The 15,200-nt window shown below is 37.3% G+C and overlaps 1 protein-coding gene across 1 annotated transcript in view; it reads left to right on the top strand.

The window, feature by feature from the left end:
* Nucleotides 1-3,597: 3,597 nt before the first annotated feature.
* si:dkey-202e22.2 (netrin-4) overlaps nucleotides 3,598-15,200 on the top strand; it is a 29,402-nt gene continuing 17,799 nt past the window's right edge. The window contains 3 exon segments of the mRNA XM_061875241.1: nucleotides 3,598-4,006; nucleotides 14,927-15,159; nucleotides 15,161-15,200. The exon segment at nucleotides 15,161-15,200 is cut by the window's right edge and continues 21 nt beyond it. Coding sequence (XP_061731225.1) covers nucleotides 3,925-4,006; nucleotides 14,927-15,159; nucleotides 15,161-15,200 — 355 coding nt within the window. The 5' untranslated portion in view covers nucleotides 3,598-3,924.

The following is a 15,200-nucleotide window of genomic DNA, read 5'->3' as shown; positions in this document are numbered from 1 at the left end:
GTTCGCTTGATCTCTCTGTGTTAAAGCTTCACCACAAAGAAACACCGGCTGTGTCTTGGTGATAAAGACAGCTGCAATCCACCGCTTTCCACCAACCGCATTCTTCTTTGACGTCTCCATTATCAATTGGACAAATTGCTAAAGATTCAGCAACACAGATGTCCAAAATACAGTGTAATTATGCGATGAAAAGAGACTACTTTTAGCCATGTGTGGTGCTGGGCTAATATGTCCGCTACAACCCGAGACGTCACAAACACGCGTCATCATTCCTGAAAGATATAGGTGGGAAGCGGCCGCTTTTAGAAACACAAACACAGCCGGTGTTTCCTTGTTTACATTCTCGAAAGATGACGGTGAAGCTTTACTATGGAACAGAGCGGTCAAGCGAACATGGTTCCCTACCACATGTCAACTGGCAGGTTTCGGTGAGAAAATTGTGGTAATAAGTCGGCTCTTACCGTAGACATGAGCGGAGAGCTTCCGTCGTACCTCCTGCACCGGTCAAAGAGGCAGCTGTGGACTCTTTAGCCTCCTCCAACCGGCTGCCCCCGACCGTCGGATGCTTCCACCGTGGAGGAGGGGGGAAAAAAGCCGGCCCCACCGGCTGCCTTCGCCTCGTCGAGAAACGTGGCCTCCCTCTGAGACACTGGCGGTCACCACACCCATGGCCACACCCCTCAGACTTTAAGGTTGTACAGGTAAGACCATATAATCTCACTAAAACACTAGCAACACAATAAGCAGATAAGGGATTTTCCAGAATTATCCTAGTAAATGTGTCTAATAACATCTGAAAAGCTCTGCCGTCTAGTTTTTCTTTTCTTTTTTTTTCTAGTCCTCCACTCTCCCTTTTTATTTTATTTTTTTAGTCTTTCACTCTCACTTTCCTCATCCACGAATCTTTCATCCTCGCTCAAATTAATGGGGAAATCGTCGCTTTCTCGGTCCGAATCGCTCTCGCTGCTGGTGGCCATGATTTTAAACAATGTGAGGATGTGAGAAGCTCCACAACCCGTGACATCACGCGCACATCGTCTGCTACTTCCGGTACAGGCCAGGCTTTTTTATTACCGAGCAAAAGTTGCGAACTTTATCATCGATGTTCTCTACTAAATCCTTTCAGCAAAAATATGGCAATATCGCGAAATGATCAAGTATGACACATAGAATGGACCTGCTATCCCCGTTTAAGTAAGAAAATCTCATTTCAGTAGGCCTTTAACTATGAACAATAAAACACTGAATATTAACAACATATGAACATATTTTACATCTCAGACCAGCTCCTCCATAGTTGTGTATCTTTTACAATCAAGCAAAACACAAAAAAAATGTTATAAAAACAGCAAAATATGAAAGCTAAGTGTAATAAACCCCTACAATATGATATATTATCACTTTTATGCAGAAATTTGTTGTAAAAATTTGCTTACGCATCTCTTTCTGACACTCTTTTCAGGATGGCTGCTCTAAAAACAAACCCCGCCCACTCTGCTTAATTGTAGATTACCGTAATAATTCCTAGAACACTCAAAAGATCAGATTTTAAGCATTGAAATACTTTCTCTAGTTTTAGATTTACGGTCATTTAATAACAGCACCGCACAAATAATGTTTAGACAAAAGTGTATATTATATATACTAATATATATATAGTATTTATATAGGTGTGTGTGTGTGTGTGTGTGTATATGATGGACGTGTGTATTTTGGGTATATGCATGTGTGTATGTATGTGTATATGTACTGTATGTATTGTATGTATGTATATTTATATACACACATATATATATATACGCATATATATATATGTATTTATAAATTGTATATATGTTTGTGTATATATGTGTGTGTATGTACATATGTATATATGTAAGTGTGTGTGAATTTAAATGTATTATATATAGATAATATATAGCATCTATGCAGCAACCACTGAATATAATTATATTATATATATTATTGTATTATATATTGTATATATATATTGTATATGTATAGGGGTGGGACCTAATAAGTTTACTTCTTCCCACTCCCTTTTGAGCCAATCTTGACATCTACAAAAGATTAGTCACATGTAATGTTTTCAATGTAGGTGTAAAAATAATGCATTTATATATTTCTTTTGTATTTTATGTCATTCTCTTGTTTTGTTAGCATGGCTCAAAATAAACCATTCATTTATTCACATCATAATGGCGGCGACAGTTTTGATTTTTAAAGGTCTAAAACAAAATAATGTAGAAAGTCCGGCGGGCCGGATTGAAAATCTTTACGGGCCGCATGTGGCCCACGGGCCGTATTTTTGCCAAAGTATGTTTTAAAGGGTTAATACATCACTTCTTATCAAATCTACAGTGGTCGTGATTAAACAGTTAGTAGTATGTCCACCTTGAAGATTTCTACTGAGCATTCAGCTGACAGAAAATGGCCAATAGTTCAATGCCAGCCACAGGAAGTAGAATTGTGACCTCTGTTTAAAATGATTAGAATCATTCAAGTCCAAAATAATCTTGAAAAAACTAAAGTAGAATAGTATCAGCATTTACTTAGTATTGTTAACTAAAATGTCCATGATCTCTGTGTGGCTGCTGTACATGAACACATCGCGACACTCTGAGGTCTTTCCCCCATCGGTGCAAGTGTGTGTGTGTGTGTGTGTGTGTGTGTGTGTGTTCTGGCAATGCTTACTTAATGGGGACATCGCTCCGTTTACACAGTCACCTTTAGGGGACCTCTGACGGTATGGGGACCAAAAAACAGGTCCCCTAAAGGGAAACCTTCTTAAATGATAGTGAGATCCTTTCTGAAGATGCCTAAGTGATTTTTAAGCTTTAGCCCATAAAACATGGGTTAGGGTTATGATAGTCGGATCCAATCTGAACCCTAACACGTACAAATGTGTGTGAATTACGCAAAATGATTTAAATTTGGTCCTCCATGAACCATACTACCTCTTTTTCCCCAGGGTCCTCAGTAAGTCTGAACAGCACATTACTTCATCAAGCCAGAGATTTAAAGACGTGTATGAGCTAACTGGGCAGTGGCCATTTTACCTCATTTTTTGTATGCCTCCACAACCTGTAGAAAGGGTGGTCCTCAGAAGTCAAGATCAAAAACTTGGTCCCCATTCTAAATGATTACCAGTATGTGTGTGTGTGTGTGTGTGTGTGTTCTGGCAATGCTTACTTTATGGGGACATCGCTCTGTTTACACAGTCACCTTTAGGGGACCTCTAACGGTATGGGGACAGATTTGTGTGAATTATGCAAAATTATTTGAATTTGGTCCCCATGAACCATATTAACTATTTTTGCCCAGGGTCCCCAGTAAGTCTGAACAGCACATTACTTCATAAATCCAGAGATTTAAAGATTTGTATGAGCTAACTGGGCAGTGGCCATTTTACCTCATTTTTGTATGCCTCCACAACCTGTAGAAAGGGTGGTCCCCACAAGTCATGAACAAAAACTTGGTCCCCATTCCAAATGATGACCAGAATGTGTGTGTGAGTGTGTGTGTGTGTGTGTGTGTTGTAGACACTGGAGTGGGTGGGTTGTGCAGATAAATAGAGCGCACCCTCCGCTCCAGTGTTTAGTGCTTTGAACCTGCCTGGAGGAGAGCACTGTTGTCTGCCTCTCCGCGGTTGTGGTTCTCCTCCTTGCATGGCTTCTTGGCTTCATCTGGATATTATTTTGTGCTTCGGTCTAAGGTGGAGCTGCGGGATTACCACCGAGGAGGAGCTCAGTGATGTCCTCGCGGACGCTTCAAATTAGTCTGCAATCTGCATTTGATTGATATTCCGGGCTACTTCAGCACAGACTTTGCGTAATTGACCGAGAAAGGCGCTTGTGTGTGTTTATCATGCCATTGCGGCTTTCTTCTCCTCCTGGATCGAGATTGTAAAGAGAAGCATTGGTGATGTTGGTGAAAGGTGGTCAGAGGATGATACCCGCGATCAGCTGGGTGTTGTTGGTGGTGGTGGTGGCGCGGAGCCGTGCAGGTGAGGTGCACTGTTTCATGTGGGTGAACCATAAGGTGTGCTGTTTCATGTGGGTGAACCATAAGGTGTGCGCGTTTTACCCTAAATCACTGTGCTGATGTTTAATATTCAAGTTACAATGGTATTTGTTATTGTTTTTGATTTGGCTTTGACCTAATATTATTTGATTGAAGTCATTCGTATTTTACTTTTTACATTTTTAGTTATGCAAGATTTTATGTACTTTTATTTATTATATATTAATTGTATATATTTTATTTAACATATTTTTATTTATTTACAGTGGGGCAAAAAAGTATTTAGTCAGCCAGCGATTGTGCAAGTTCTCCCACTTAAAATGATGACAGAGGTCTGTAATTTTCATCATAGGTACACTTCAACTGTGAGAGACTGAATGTGGAAAAAAATCCAGGAATTCACATTGTAGGAATTTTAAAGAATTTATTTATCAAATATGGTGGAAAATAAGTATTTGGTCAACCATTCAAAGCTCTCACTGAAGGAGGTTTTGGCTCAAAATCTCACGATACATGGCCCCATTCATTCTTTCCTTAACACGGATCAATCGTCCTGTCCCCTTAGCAGAAAAACAGCCCCAAAGCATGATGTTTCCACCCCCATGCTTCACAGTAGGTATGGTGTTCTTGGGATGCAACTCAGTATTCTTCTTCTTCCAAACACAACGAATTGAGTTTATACCAAAATGGATACATGGATGATACAGCAGAGGATTGGGAGAATGTCATATGGTCAGATGAAACCAAAATAGAACTTTTTGGTATAAACTCAACTCGTGTTTGGAGGAAGATGAATACTGAGTTGCATCCCAAGAACACCACACCTACTGTGAAGCATGGGGGTGGAAACATCATGCTTTGGGGTTGGTTTTCTGCTAAGGGGACAGGACGATTGCTCCGTGTTAAGGAAAGAATGAATGATATTTTGAGCCAAAACCTCCTTCCATCAGTGAGAGCTTTGAATGGTTGACCAAATACTTATTTTACACCATAATTTACAAATAAATTCTTTAAAATTCCTACAATGTGAATTCCTGGATTTTTTTTTCACATTCTGTCTCTCCCAGTTGAAGTGTACCTATGATGAAAATTACAGACCTCCGTCATCATTTTAAGTGGGAGAACTTGCACAATCGCTGGCTGACTAAATACTTTTTTGCCCCACTGTATATATTATTATTATTATTATTTAAGCTACATACAGTACAGTCCAAAAGTTTGGACACAATTAAAGTTACAGATATCACACATAAAGCTGAGTATAAATTGCGAACACATTTTTCCTACGCCATAAGATATGGGAGTGGTATGGCGCCAATGGTTTTTGGCATTTTTTTTTCGTCCATAAAAGGAGTCGTACTTTAATAAACTCCTCCTTGGGACTTTGACCAGATGACTCACAATTAAAGTTACAGATACTACACATATAGGTGATGATAAATTTCGAACAAATTTTTCCTACGCCATAAGATGTCGGCGTGGTATGGCGCCAAACTTTATCTTCAATGTTTTTTGGTAATTTTCGGGGCGAAAAAAGAGGTCGAACTTTAACGAACTCCTCCTAGGGACTTTGACCAAATGTGTCACAGTTAAAGTTGCAGATATTACACAAAACTGATGGTAAACTGCCAACAAATGTTTCCTACGCCATTAGATGTGGGCGTGGTATGGCGTCGAACTTTGCTGCGATGGTTTTTGGCATTTTTTCGGCCAAAAAAGGGTCGTACTTTAACGAACTCTTCTTAGAGGCTTTGACCAGAGGAGTCACAATTAAAGTTACAAATACTACACATATAGACAATGATAAATTGCGAACAAATTTTTCCTACGCCATAAGATGTGGGAGTGGTATGGCGCCAATGGTTTTCGGTATTTTTTTTCATCCTAAAAAGGAGTCGTACTTTAATAAACTCCTCCTTGGGACTTTGACCAGATGAGTCACAATTAAAGTTACAGATACTACACATATAGGCGATGAGAAATTTTGAATACATTTTTCCTACGCCATTAGATGTGGGCGTGGTATGGCGCCAAACTTTATCGTCATTGTTTTTTGTTCATTTTTGGTGGAAAAGGGGCCGAACTTTAACAAACTCCTCCTAGGGACTTTGACCAAATGTATTACAGATATTACACATAAAGCTGATGATAAATTGCCAACAAATACTTCCTACGCCATAAGATGTGGGCGTGGTATGGCGCCAAACTTTATCGTCATTGTTTTTTGCTCATTTTCGGTGAAAAAAGTGGCCGAACTTTAACAAACTCCTCCTAGGGACTTTGACCAAATGTATTATAGATATTACACATAAAGCTGATGACAAATTGGCCACAAATATTTCCTACGCCATAAGATGTGGGCGTGGTATGGCGCCAAACTTTATAGTCATTGTTTTTTTGGTGATTTTCGATAAAAAAAAGTGGCCGAACTTTAACAAACTCCTCTTAGGGACTTTGACCAAATGTGTTACACATATTACACATAAAGCCAATGATAAATTGCCAACACATATTACCTACGCCATAAGATGTGGGCGTGGTATGGCGCCAAACTTTATCGTCATTGTTTTTTGGTCATTTTCGGTGAAAAAAGTGGCCGAACTTTAACAAACTCCTCTTAGGGACTTTGACCAAATGTGTTACAGATATTACACATAAAGCTGATGACAAATTGGCCACAAATATTTCCTACGCCATAAGATGTGGGCGTGGTATGGCGCCAAACTTTATCGTCATTATTTTTTGGTCATTTTCGGTGAGAAAAGTGGCCGAACTTTAACAAACTTCTCCTAGGGACTTTGACCAAATGTGTTACAGATATTACACATAAAGCTGATGATAAATTGCCAACAAATACTTCCTATGCCATAAGATGTGGGCGTGGTATGGCGCCAAACTTTATAGTCATTGTTTTTTTTGGTGATTTTCGATAAAAAAAAGTGGCTGAACTTTAACAAACTCCTCTTAGGGACTTTGACCAAATGTGTTACAGATATTACACATAAAGCTGATGACAAATTGCCAACAAATATTTCCTACGCCATAAGATGTGGGCGTGGTATGGCGCCAAACTTTATCGTCATTGTTTTTTGCTCATTTTCGGTGAAAAAAGTGGCCGAACTTTAACAAACTCCTCTTAGGGACTTTGACCAAAAGTGTTACAGATATTACACATAAAGCTGATGATAAATTGCCAACAAATATTTCCTACGCCATAAGATGTGGGCGTGGTATGGCGCCAAACTTTATAGTCATTGTTTTTTGGTGATTTTCGATAAAAAAAAGTGGCCGAACTTAAACAAAATCCTCCTAGGGACTTTGACCAAATGTATTACAGATATTACACATAAAGCTGATGATAAATTGGCAACAAATGTTTCTTACGCCATAAGATGTGGGCGTGGTATGGCGCCAAACTTTATCGTCATTGTTTTTTGCTCATTTTCGGTGAAAAAAGTGGCCGAACTTTAACAAACTCGTCCTAGGAACTTTGACCAAATGTGTTACAGATATTACACACAAAGCTGATGACAAATTGCCAACAAATATTTCCTATGCCATAGGATGTGGGCGTGGTATGGCGCCATACTTTATAGTCATTGTTTTTTGGTCATTTTCGATAAAAAAAGTGGCCGAACTTTAACAAACTCCTCCTAGGGACTTTGACCAAATGTGTTACAGATATTACACATAAAGCTGATGACAAATTGCCAACAAATATTTCCTATGCCATAAGATGTGGGCGTGGTATGGCGCCAAACTTTATAGTCATTGTTTTTTGGTGATTTTCGATAAAAAAAAGTGGCCGAACTTTAACAAACTCCTCTTAGGGACTTTGACCAAATGTGTTACAGATATTACACATAAAGCCGATGATAAATTGCCAACACATATTACCTACGCCATAAGATGTGGGCGTGGTATGGCACCAAACTTTATAGTCATTGTTTTTGGGTCATTTTCGATAAAAAAAAGTGGCCGAACTTTAACAAACTCCTCGTAGGGACTTTGACAAAATGTATTACAGATATTACACATAAAGCTGATGACAAATTGCCTACAAATATTTCCTACGCCATAAGATGTGGGCGTGGTGTAGCGCCAAACTTTATCGTCATCGTTTTTTGGTCATTTTCGGTGAAAAAAGTGGCCAAACTTTAACAAACTCCTCCTAGGGACTTTGACCAAATGTGTTACAGATATTACACATAAAGCCGATGATAAATTGCCAACAAATATTTCCTACGCCATAAGATGTGGGCGTGGTATGGCGCCAAACTTTATAGTCATTGTTTTTTGGTCATTTTCGATAAAAAAAGTGGCCGAACTTTAACAAACTCCTCTTAGGGACTTTGACCAAATGTGTTACAGATATTACACATAAAGCCGATGATAAATTGCCAACAAATATTATTACCTACGCCATAAGATGTGGGCGTGGTATGGCGCCAAACTTTATAGTCATTGTTTTTGGGTCATTTTCGATACAAAAAGTGGCCGAACTTTAACAAACTCCTCTTAGGGACTTTGACCAAATGTGTTACAGATATTACACAGAGCTGATTATAAATTGCCAACAAATATTTCCTACGCCAAAAGATGTGGGAGTGGTATGGCGCCAAACTTTATCGTCATTGTTTTTTGGTCATTTTCGATAAAAAAAAGTGGCCGAACTTTAACGAACTCCTCTTAGGGACTTTGACCAAATGTGTTACAGATATTACACATAAAGCTGATGACAAATTGCCAACAAATATTTCCTACGCCATAAGATGTGGGCGTGGTATGGCGCCAAACTTTATCGTCATCGTTTTTTGGTCATTTTCGGTGAAAAAAGTGGCCAAACTTTAACAAACTCCTCCTAGGGACTTCGACCAAATGTGTTACAGATATTACACATAAAGCCGATGATAAATTGCCAACAAATATTTCCTACGCCATAAGATGTGGGCGTGGTATGGCGCCAAACTTTATAGTCATTGTTTTTTGGTCATTTTCGATAAAAAAAGTGGCCGAACTTTAACAAACTCCTCTTAGGGACTTTGACCAAATGTGTTACAGATATTACACATAAAGCCGATGATAAATTGCCAACAAATATTATTACCTACGCCATAAGATGTGGGCGTGGTATGGCGCCAAACTTTATAGTCATTGTTTTTTGGTCATTTTCGATAAAAAAAGTGGCCGAACTTTAACAAACTCCTCTTAGGGACTTTGACCAAATGTGTTACAGATATTACACATAAAGCCGATGATAAATTGCCAACACATATTATTACCTACGCCATAAGATGTGGGCGTGGTATGGCGCCAAACTTTATAGTCATTGTTTTTGGGTCATTTTCGATAAAAAAAGTGGCCGAACTTTAACAAACTCCTCTTAGGGACTTTGACCAAATGTGTTACAGATATTACACAGAGCTGATGATAAATTGCCAACAAATATTTCCTACGCCAAAAGATGTGGGAGTGGTATGGCGCCAAACTTTATCGTCATTGTTTTTTGGTCATTTTCGATTAAAAAAAGTGGCCGAACGTTAACAAACTCCTCTTAAGGACTTTGACCAAATGTGTTACAGATATTACACATAAAGCTGATGACAAATTGCCAACAAATATTTCCTACGCCATAAGATGTGGGCGTGGAATGGCGCCGAACTTTATCGTCATCGTTTTTGGGTCATTTTCGGTGAAAAAAGTGGCCAAACTTTAACAAACTCCTCCTAGGGACTTTGACCAAATGTGTTACAGATATTACACATAAAGCCGATGATAAATTGCCAACAAATATTTCCTACGCCATAAGATGTGGGCGTGGTATGGCGCCAAACTTTATCGTCATTGTTTTTTGCTCATTTTCGATAAAAAAACTGGCCGAACTTTAACAAACTCTTCTTAGGGACTTTGACCAAATGTGTTACAGATATTACACATAAAGCCGATGATAAATTGCCAACAAATATTATTACCTACGCCATAAGATGTGGGCGTGGTATGGCGCCAAACTTTATAGTCATTGTTTTTTGGTCATTTTCGATAAAAAAAGTGGCCGAACTTTAACAAACTCCTCTTAGGGACTTTGACCAAATGTGTTACAGATATTACACATAAAGCCGATGATAAATTGCCAACACATATTATTACCTACGCCATAAGATGTGGGCGTGGTATGGCGCCAAACTTTATAGTCATTGTTTTTGGGTCATTTTCGATAAAAAAAGTGGCCGAACTTTAACAAACTCCTCTTAGGGACTTTGACCAAATGTATTACAGATATTACACAGAGCTGATGATAAATTGCCAACAAATATTTCCTACGCCAAAAGATGTGGGAGTGGTATGGCGCCAAACTTTATCGTCATTGTTTTTTGGTGATTTTCGATAAAAAAAAAAGTGGCCGAACTTTAACAAACTCCTCTTAGGGACTTTGACCAAATGTGTTACAGATATTACACATAAAGCTGATGACAAATTGCCAACAAATATTTCCTACGCCATAAGATGTGGGCGTGGTATGGCGCCAAACTTTATAGTCATTGTTTTTTGGTCATTTTCGATAAAAAAAAGTGGCCGAACTTTGACAAACTCCTCTTAGGGACTTTGACCAAATGTGTTACAGACATTACACATAAAGCTGATGACAAATTGCCAACAAATATTTCCTACGCCATAAGATGTGGGCGTGGAATGGCGCCGAACTGCGATTGTTTTTGGCATTTTTTTCGTCAAAAAACAAACTCCTCCAAGGCACTTTGGCCAAATGAATCCCGATTAAAGTTACAAATACTACTCATAAAGGCGATGATAAACTGCAAACTTATTTTGCCTACGCCATTAGATGTGGGTGTGGTATGGCGCTGAACTTTATCTTCAATGTTTTTTGGCCATTTTTCGCAGTTAAAATTTCAGATATTACACAGAGAGGTCATGATAAACTGGTGAGATGATTTTGCCTTTTTAGGGGGGCTTAAGTCTCCGTAAAATATTCCTAAACCCCCTTTAAATTCTTTGGTGGTGTTTTTTTCTTTTCTTTTTCCAACAAAGTAGCAGTAGACAGAATGTGAGTTTTAATAATCATGTATATTAATCATGAATAATTTTGCATAAATATCATGAATTTGATATCTTTTTTTAAGTATGCTGTAAAGAAATATTTTAAGATTTTACTGTACTTAGTCTTCAAAATTTAACCATAAAATTTGCTGCCTTTTTTTTTTTTTTTTTTACATAGTATACTGTAAATATAATGGAAAACAGTAACACTGTTATATATTAACCGTTAAATTTATGGTTGCTGTTTTTATAATGTATTATTGTATATGTTTTTCCGTAAAAAAAAAAAAGGAAAAAAAAGCCATACTTTTACCATAAAGTCAATTGTCATTTTTAAAGTGTATGATTTGATGGATAACGAATCATTTAGATATTAGGTGTTTTGTTTTTTTTTTCAACAAAAAACTGTTAGAATAATGTATTGGAATGTATTATAATATATTGTGTTGCATTATTAGATCAAATTAAAGTTTAAAAATGTATGCATTTGCATGCAGTATGTGTATTAATTCATGTAAAAATGTTAAAAACTAATACGGTCTCTGTAAAATATTCCTAAACCCCCCCTAAAATTCTTTGGTGGTGTTTTTTTTTTTTTCTAAGAAAGTAGTGGTAGACAAAATGTGAGTTTTAATAATCATTCATAATTATCATGCATTTGATATTGTAAAAAAAAATCTTAGGATTTTCCCGTATTCAGTCTTCAAAATTTAACCATAAAATTTGCTGTCTTTTTTTAAAAATGTTATTTATTTTAGATAATATACTGTAAATAGAATGGAAAACATTAACACTGTTTTATACGGTAAACTTCATGTAACGGCTCTGCCATTATTTTTTTTATTTTTACCGGTAAAACTATGGTTGATGTTTTCATAGTGTACTATTGTATATGTAAAAACACGAAAAACATTTTCCCTTATAAAAAACAAAAAAAAAAAAAAAAAAAAATTGGCAGCTCAGTCACTATATTTTTACCATAAAGTCAACTGTCATTTTTAAAGTGTACGATTTGATTGATAACAAATCATTTAGATATTAGGTGTTTGTTTTTTTCCAACAAAAAACTGTTAGAATAATGTATTGGAATGTATTATAATATATTGTGTTGCATTTTGTAGCTGAGATAGGCGTCAGCGCCCCCCGCGACCCCAAAAGGGAATAAGCAGTAGAAAATGGATGGATGGATGGATATTAGATCAAATTTAAGTTTAAAAAGGTATGCAATTGCATGCAGTACATGTATTAATTCATGTAAAAATGGAAAGAACTAATACAGTCTCTCTAAAATATTCCTAAACGCCCCCTAAATTCTTTGGTGGTGTTTTTTTTTTTTTTCCAACAATTTAGTAGTAGACAAAATGTGAGTTTTAATAGTCATGCATAACTATCATGAATTATTTTTGCATAATTATCATGCATTTGATATATTTTTATAAGGATGCTGTAAAAAAAAAAAAATTAATCTTAAGATTTTACTGTATTCAGTCTTCAAAATTAAACCATAAAATTTGCTGTCTTTTTTTTATTTATTTCTTTATTTTACATAATATACTGTAGATGCAATGGAAAACATTAACACTGTTTTATACGGTAAACTTCATGCAATGGCCCTGCCATTGTTTTTTTTTTTACCGTTAAAACTATGGTTGATGTTTTTATAGTGTACTATTGTATATGTAAAAACAGCACAAAGGTTTTTCCGTAAAAAAAAAAAAAAAAAAAAATAGGCAGCTCAGTCACCATATTTTTACCATAAAGTCAATTGTTATTTTTAAAGTGTACGATTTGATGGATAACGAATCATTTAGATATTAGGTGTTTTGTTTTTTTCCAACAAAAAACTGTTAGAATAATGTATTATAATATATTGTGTTGTCTCATTAGATCAAGTTAAAGTTTAAAAAGGTATGCAATTGCATGCAGTACGTGTATTAATTCATGTAAAAATGTTAAGAACTAATACATTTAGTAAGAAAAGATGAACATATTTTACTGAAGCATATTAATTCCAGGCTTTCGCAGACCACATAAAATTCCGTAGTGGGCCAGATCTGGCTCCCTGGCCTTGAGTTTGACACCTCTGTACTGTTTCCTCATGAATATCCGACACGTCTTCTGTAAGTGTTGGCTTGCACTTCTGCAAACCACATAGGAAATACATTGTTTAAGAATACCTCTCTGACAGTGTAAATCAAAACTGAGCATTATTAATCTTTTAAGGGCAGAATTTTTGACAGCTCTTTTTCAAGCGGTTGCATTTGCTAAGGGAACCATTTTCTTCTCTCATAATAGTCCTTCTTCGGTTACAGGAGGCAGTTTGTCTATCGCTTTACATCCTGGAAATGTCACAGGCATTGCTGCCGCGCTATAAAGGGAACCTGAGAGTCCATAGGGGGAGAAGTATAGGTTGTATGTAACTAAGAACTAAGAAACATGTGAATCATCGATGACCTTGAGGGTTTATTACAGGCCTTGGCAATTATTTTGACTCGGGGGGCCAAATTAAGAGAAAAAAAATGTGTCAGGGCCAATATATCTATCTATATAGCTATATGTATATATATATATATATATATATATATATATATATATATATATATATATATATGTATATATATATATATATATATATCAAGCTATCCACACACACACATACTAGTTATCATTTGGAATGGGGACCAAGATTTTGATCATGACTTGTGGGGACCATCATTTCTACAGGTTGTGGAGGCATAAAAAAAAAGTGTTAAAATGTCCACTGCCCAGCTAGCTCATACACGTCTTTAAATCTCTGGATTGATGAAGTAATGTGCTGTTCAGACAAACTGGGGACCCTGGGGAAAAAGAGTTAATATGGTTCATGGGGGACCAAATTTCAATAATTTTGAATAATTCACACAAATCTGTCCCCATACTGTCGGAGGTCCCCTAAAGGTGACTGTGTAAACAGAGCGATGTCCCCATTAAGTAAGCATTGACAGAACCCACACACACACATTCTGGTCATCGTTTAGAATGGGGACCACCCTTTCTACCGGTTGTGGAGGCATAAAAAAAATAAAGTATTAAAATGGCCACTGCCCAGTTAGCTCATAAACGTCTTTAAATCTCTGGATTGATGAAGTAATGTGCTGTTCAGACAAACTGGGGACCCTGGGGAAAAAGAGTTAATATGGTTCATGGGAGACCAAATTTAAATAATTTTGCATAATTCACACAAATTTGTACGTGACTACTGAGAACCAGAAAAAAAAATAAAAAAAGTTCAAATTAAATATGACATGATCCTCAGAAAACAGCACTCCAGCTGTCCTCTTATAGCAAGTTTCAAACTAACCATTAAACATGTTTAGGAGCCAAAGCTTAAAAATCACTTAGGCATCTTCAGAATAGATCAGATCATTTAAAATGGTTTCCCTTTAGGCAGGGGTGTCCAAATTGCGGCCCGCAGCTAATTTTTTACCTGGGCCGCCACACACACTGGAAATGCTATTGCAAAAATAAAAAGGAACATTAAAAATATTGGAATGAGGTGAAATCTATCGAGAAAAGGTTCCAATGTTGACACAAAGCTGCCATGCAGGCTGTTTTTTTTTTTCTTTTGTCTTAATTTTACCATGTAAAAACTATCTTTACCATGAATTGATTCACGTGGACCCCGACTTAAAACAAGTTGAAAAACTTATTCGTGGTCAATCGTACGGAATATGTACTGCACTGTGCAATCTACTAATTACAAATTTCAATCAATCAATTTATTTTTTAATTGATAGGCTTAACGGGCCTCTGTTTGCCCAGGTCTGGTTTATTATAAGGTCTGCCACTGACTGTGCATCTGTTTCAGTCTCTAGGTGTGCAGACCATGCCTGCAGTCCGCCCATTAAGAACCTGGCTACAGGCAGGGCCCTCACCATCCTCTCAGGCGGCTGTGGGAACGACACCACCCCCTGCCCCCACCCACCCAGTCACATGACGGACGACCCCTTCTCGCATCCAAACACCTGGTGGGAATCCAGTGCAGCGCAAGGAAGACAGGATGAGATCCACCTGCACCTGGGAACACACTTCTGTCTGTCCCCATGTGGTTTTGTTGTTCCGCTCACCGCGGCCGGCCGCCA

Source organism: Nerophis ophidion, linkage group LG16, assembly GCF_033978795.1.
Source record: "Nerophis ophidion isolate RoL-2023_Sa linkage group LG16, RoL_Noph_v1.0, whole genome shotgun sequence".
Classification (NCBI taxonomy): Eukaryota; Metazoa; Chordata; class Actinopteri; order Syngnathiformes; family Syngnathidae; genus Nerophis; species Nerophis ophidion.
The sequence above is the reverse complement of the archived record's forward strand: the minus strand, read 5'-3'. Positions and strand labels throughout refer to the sequence as shown.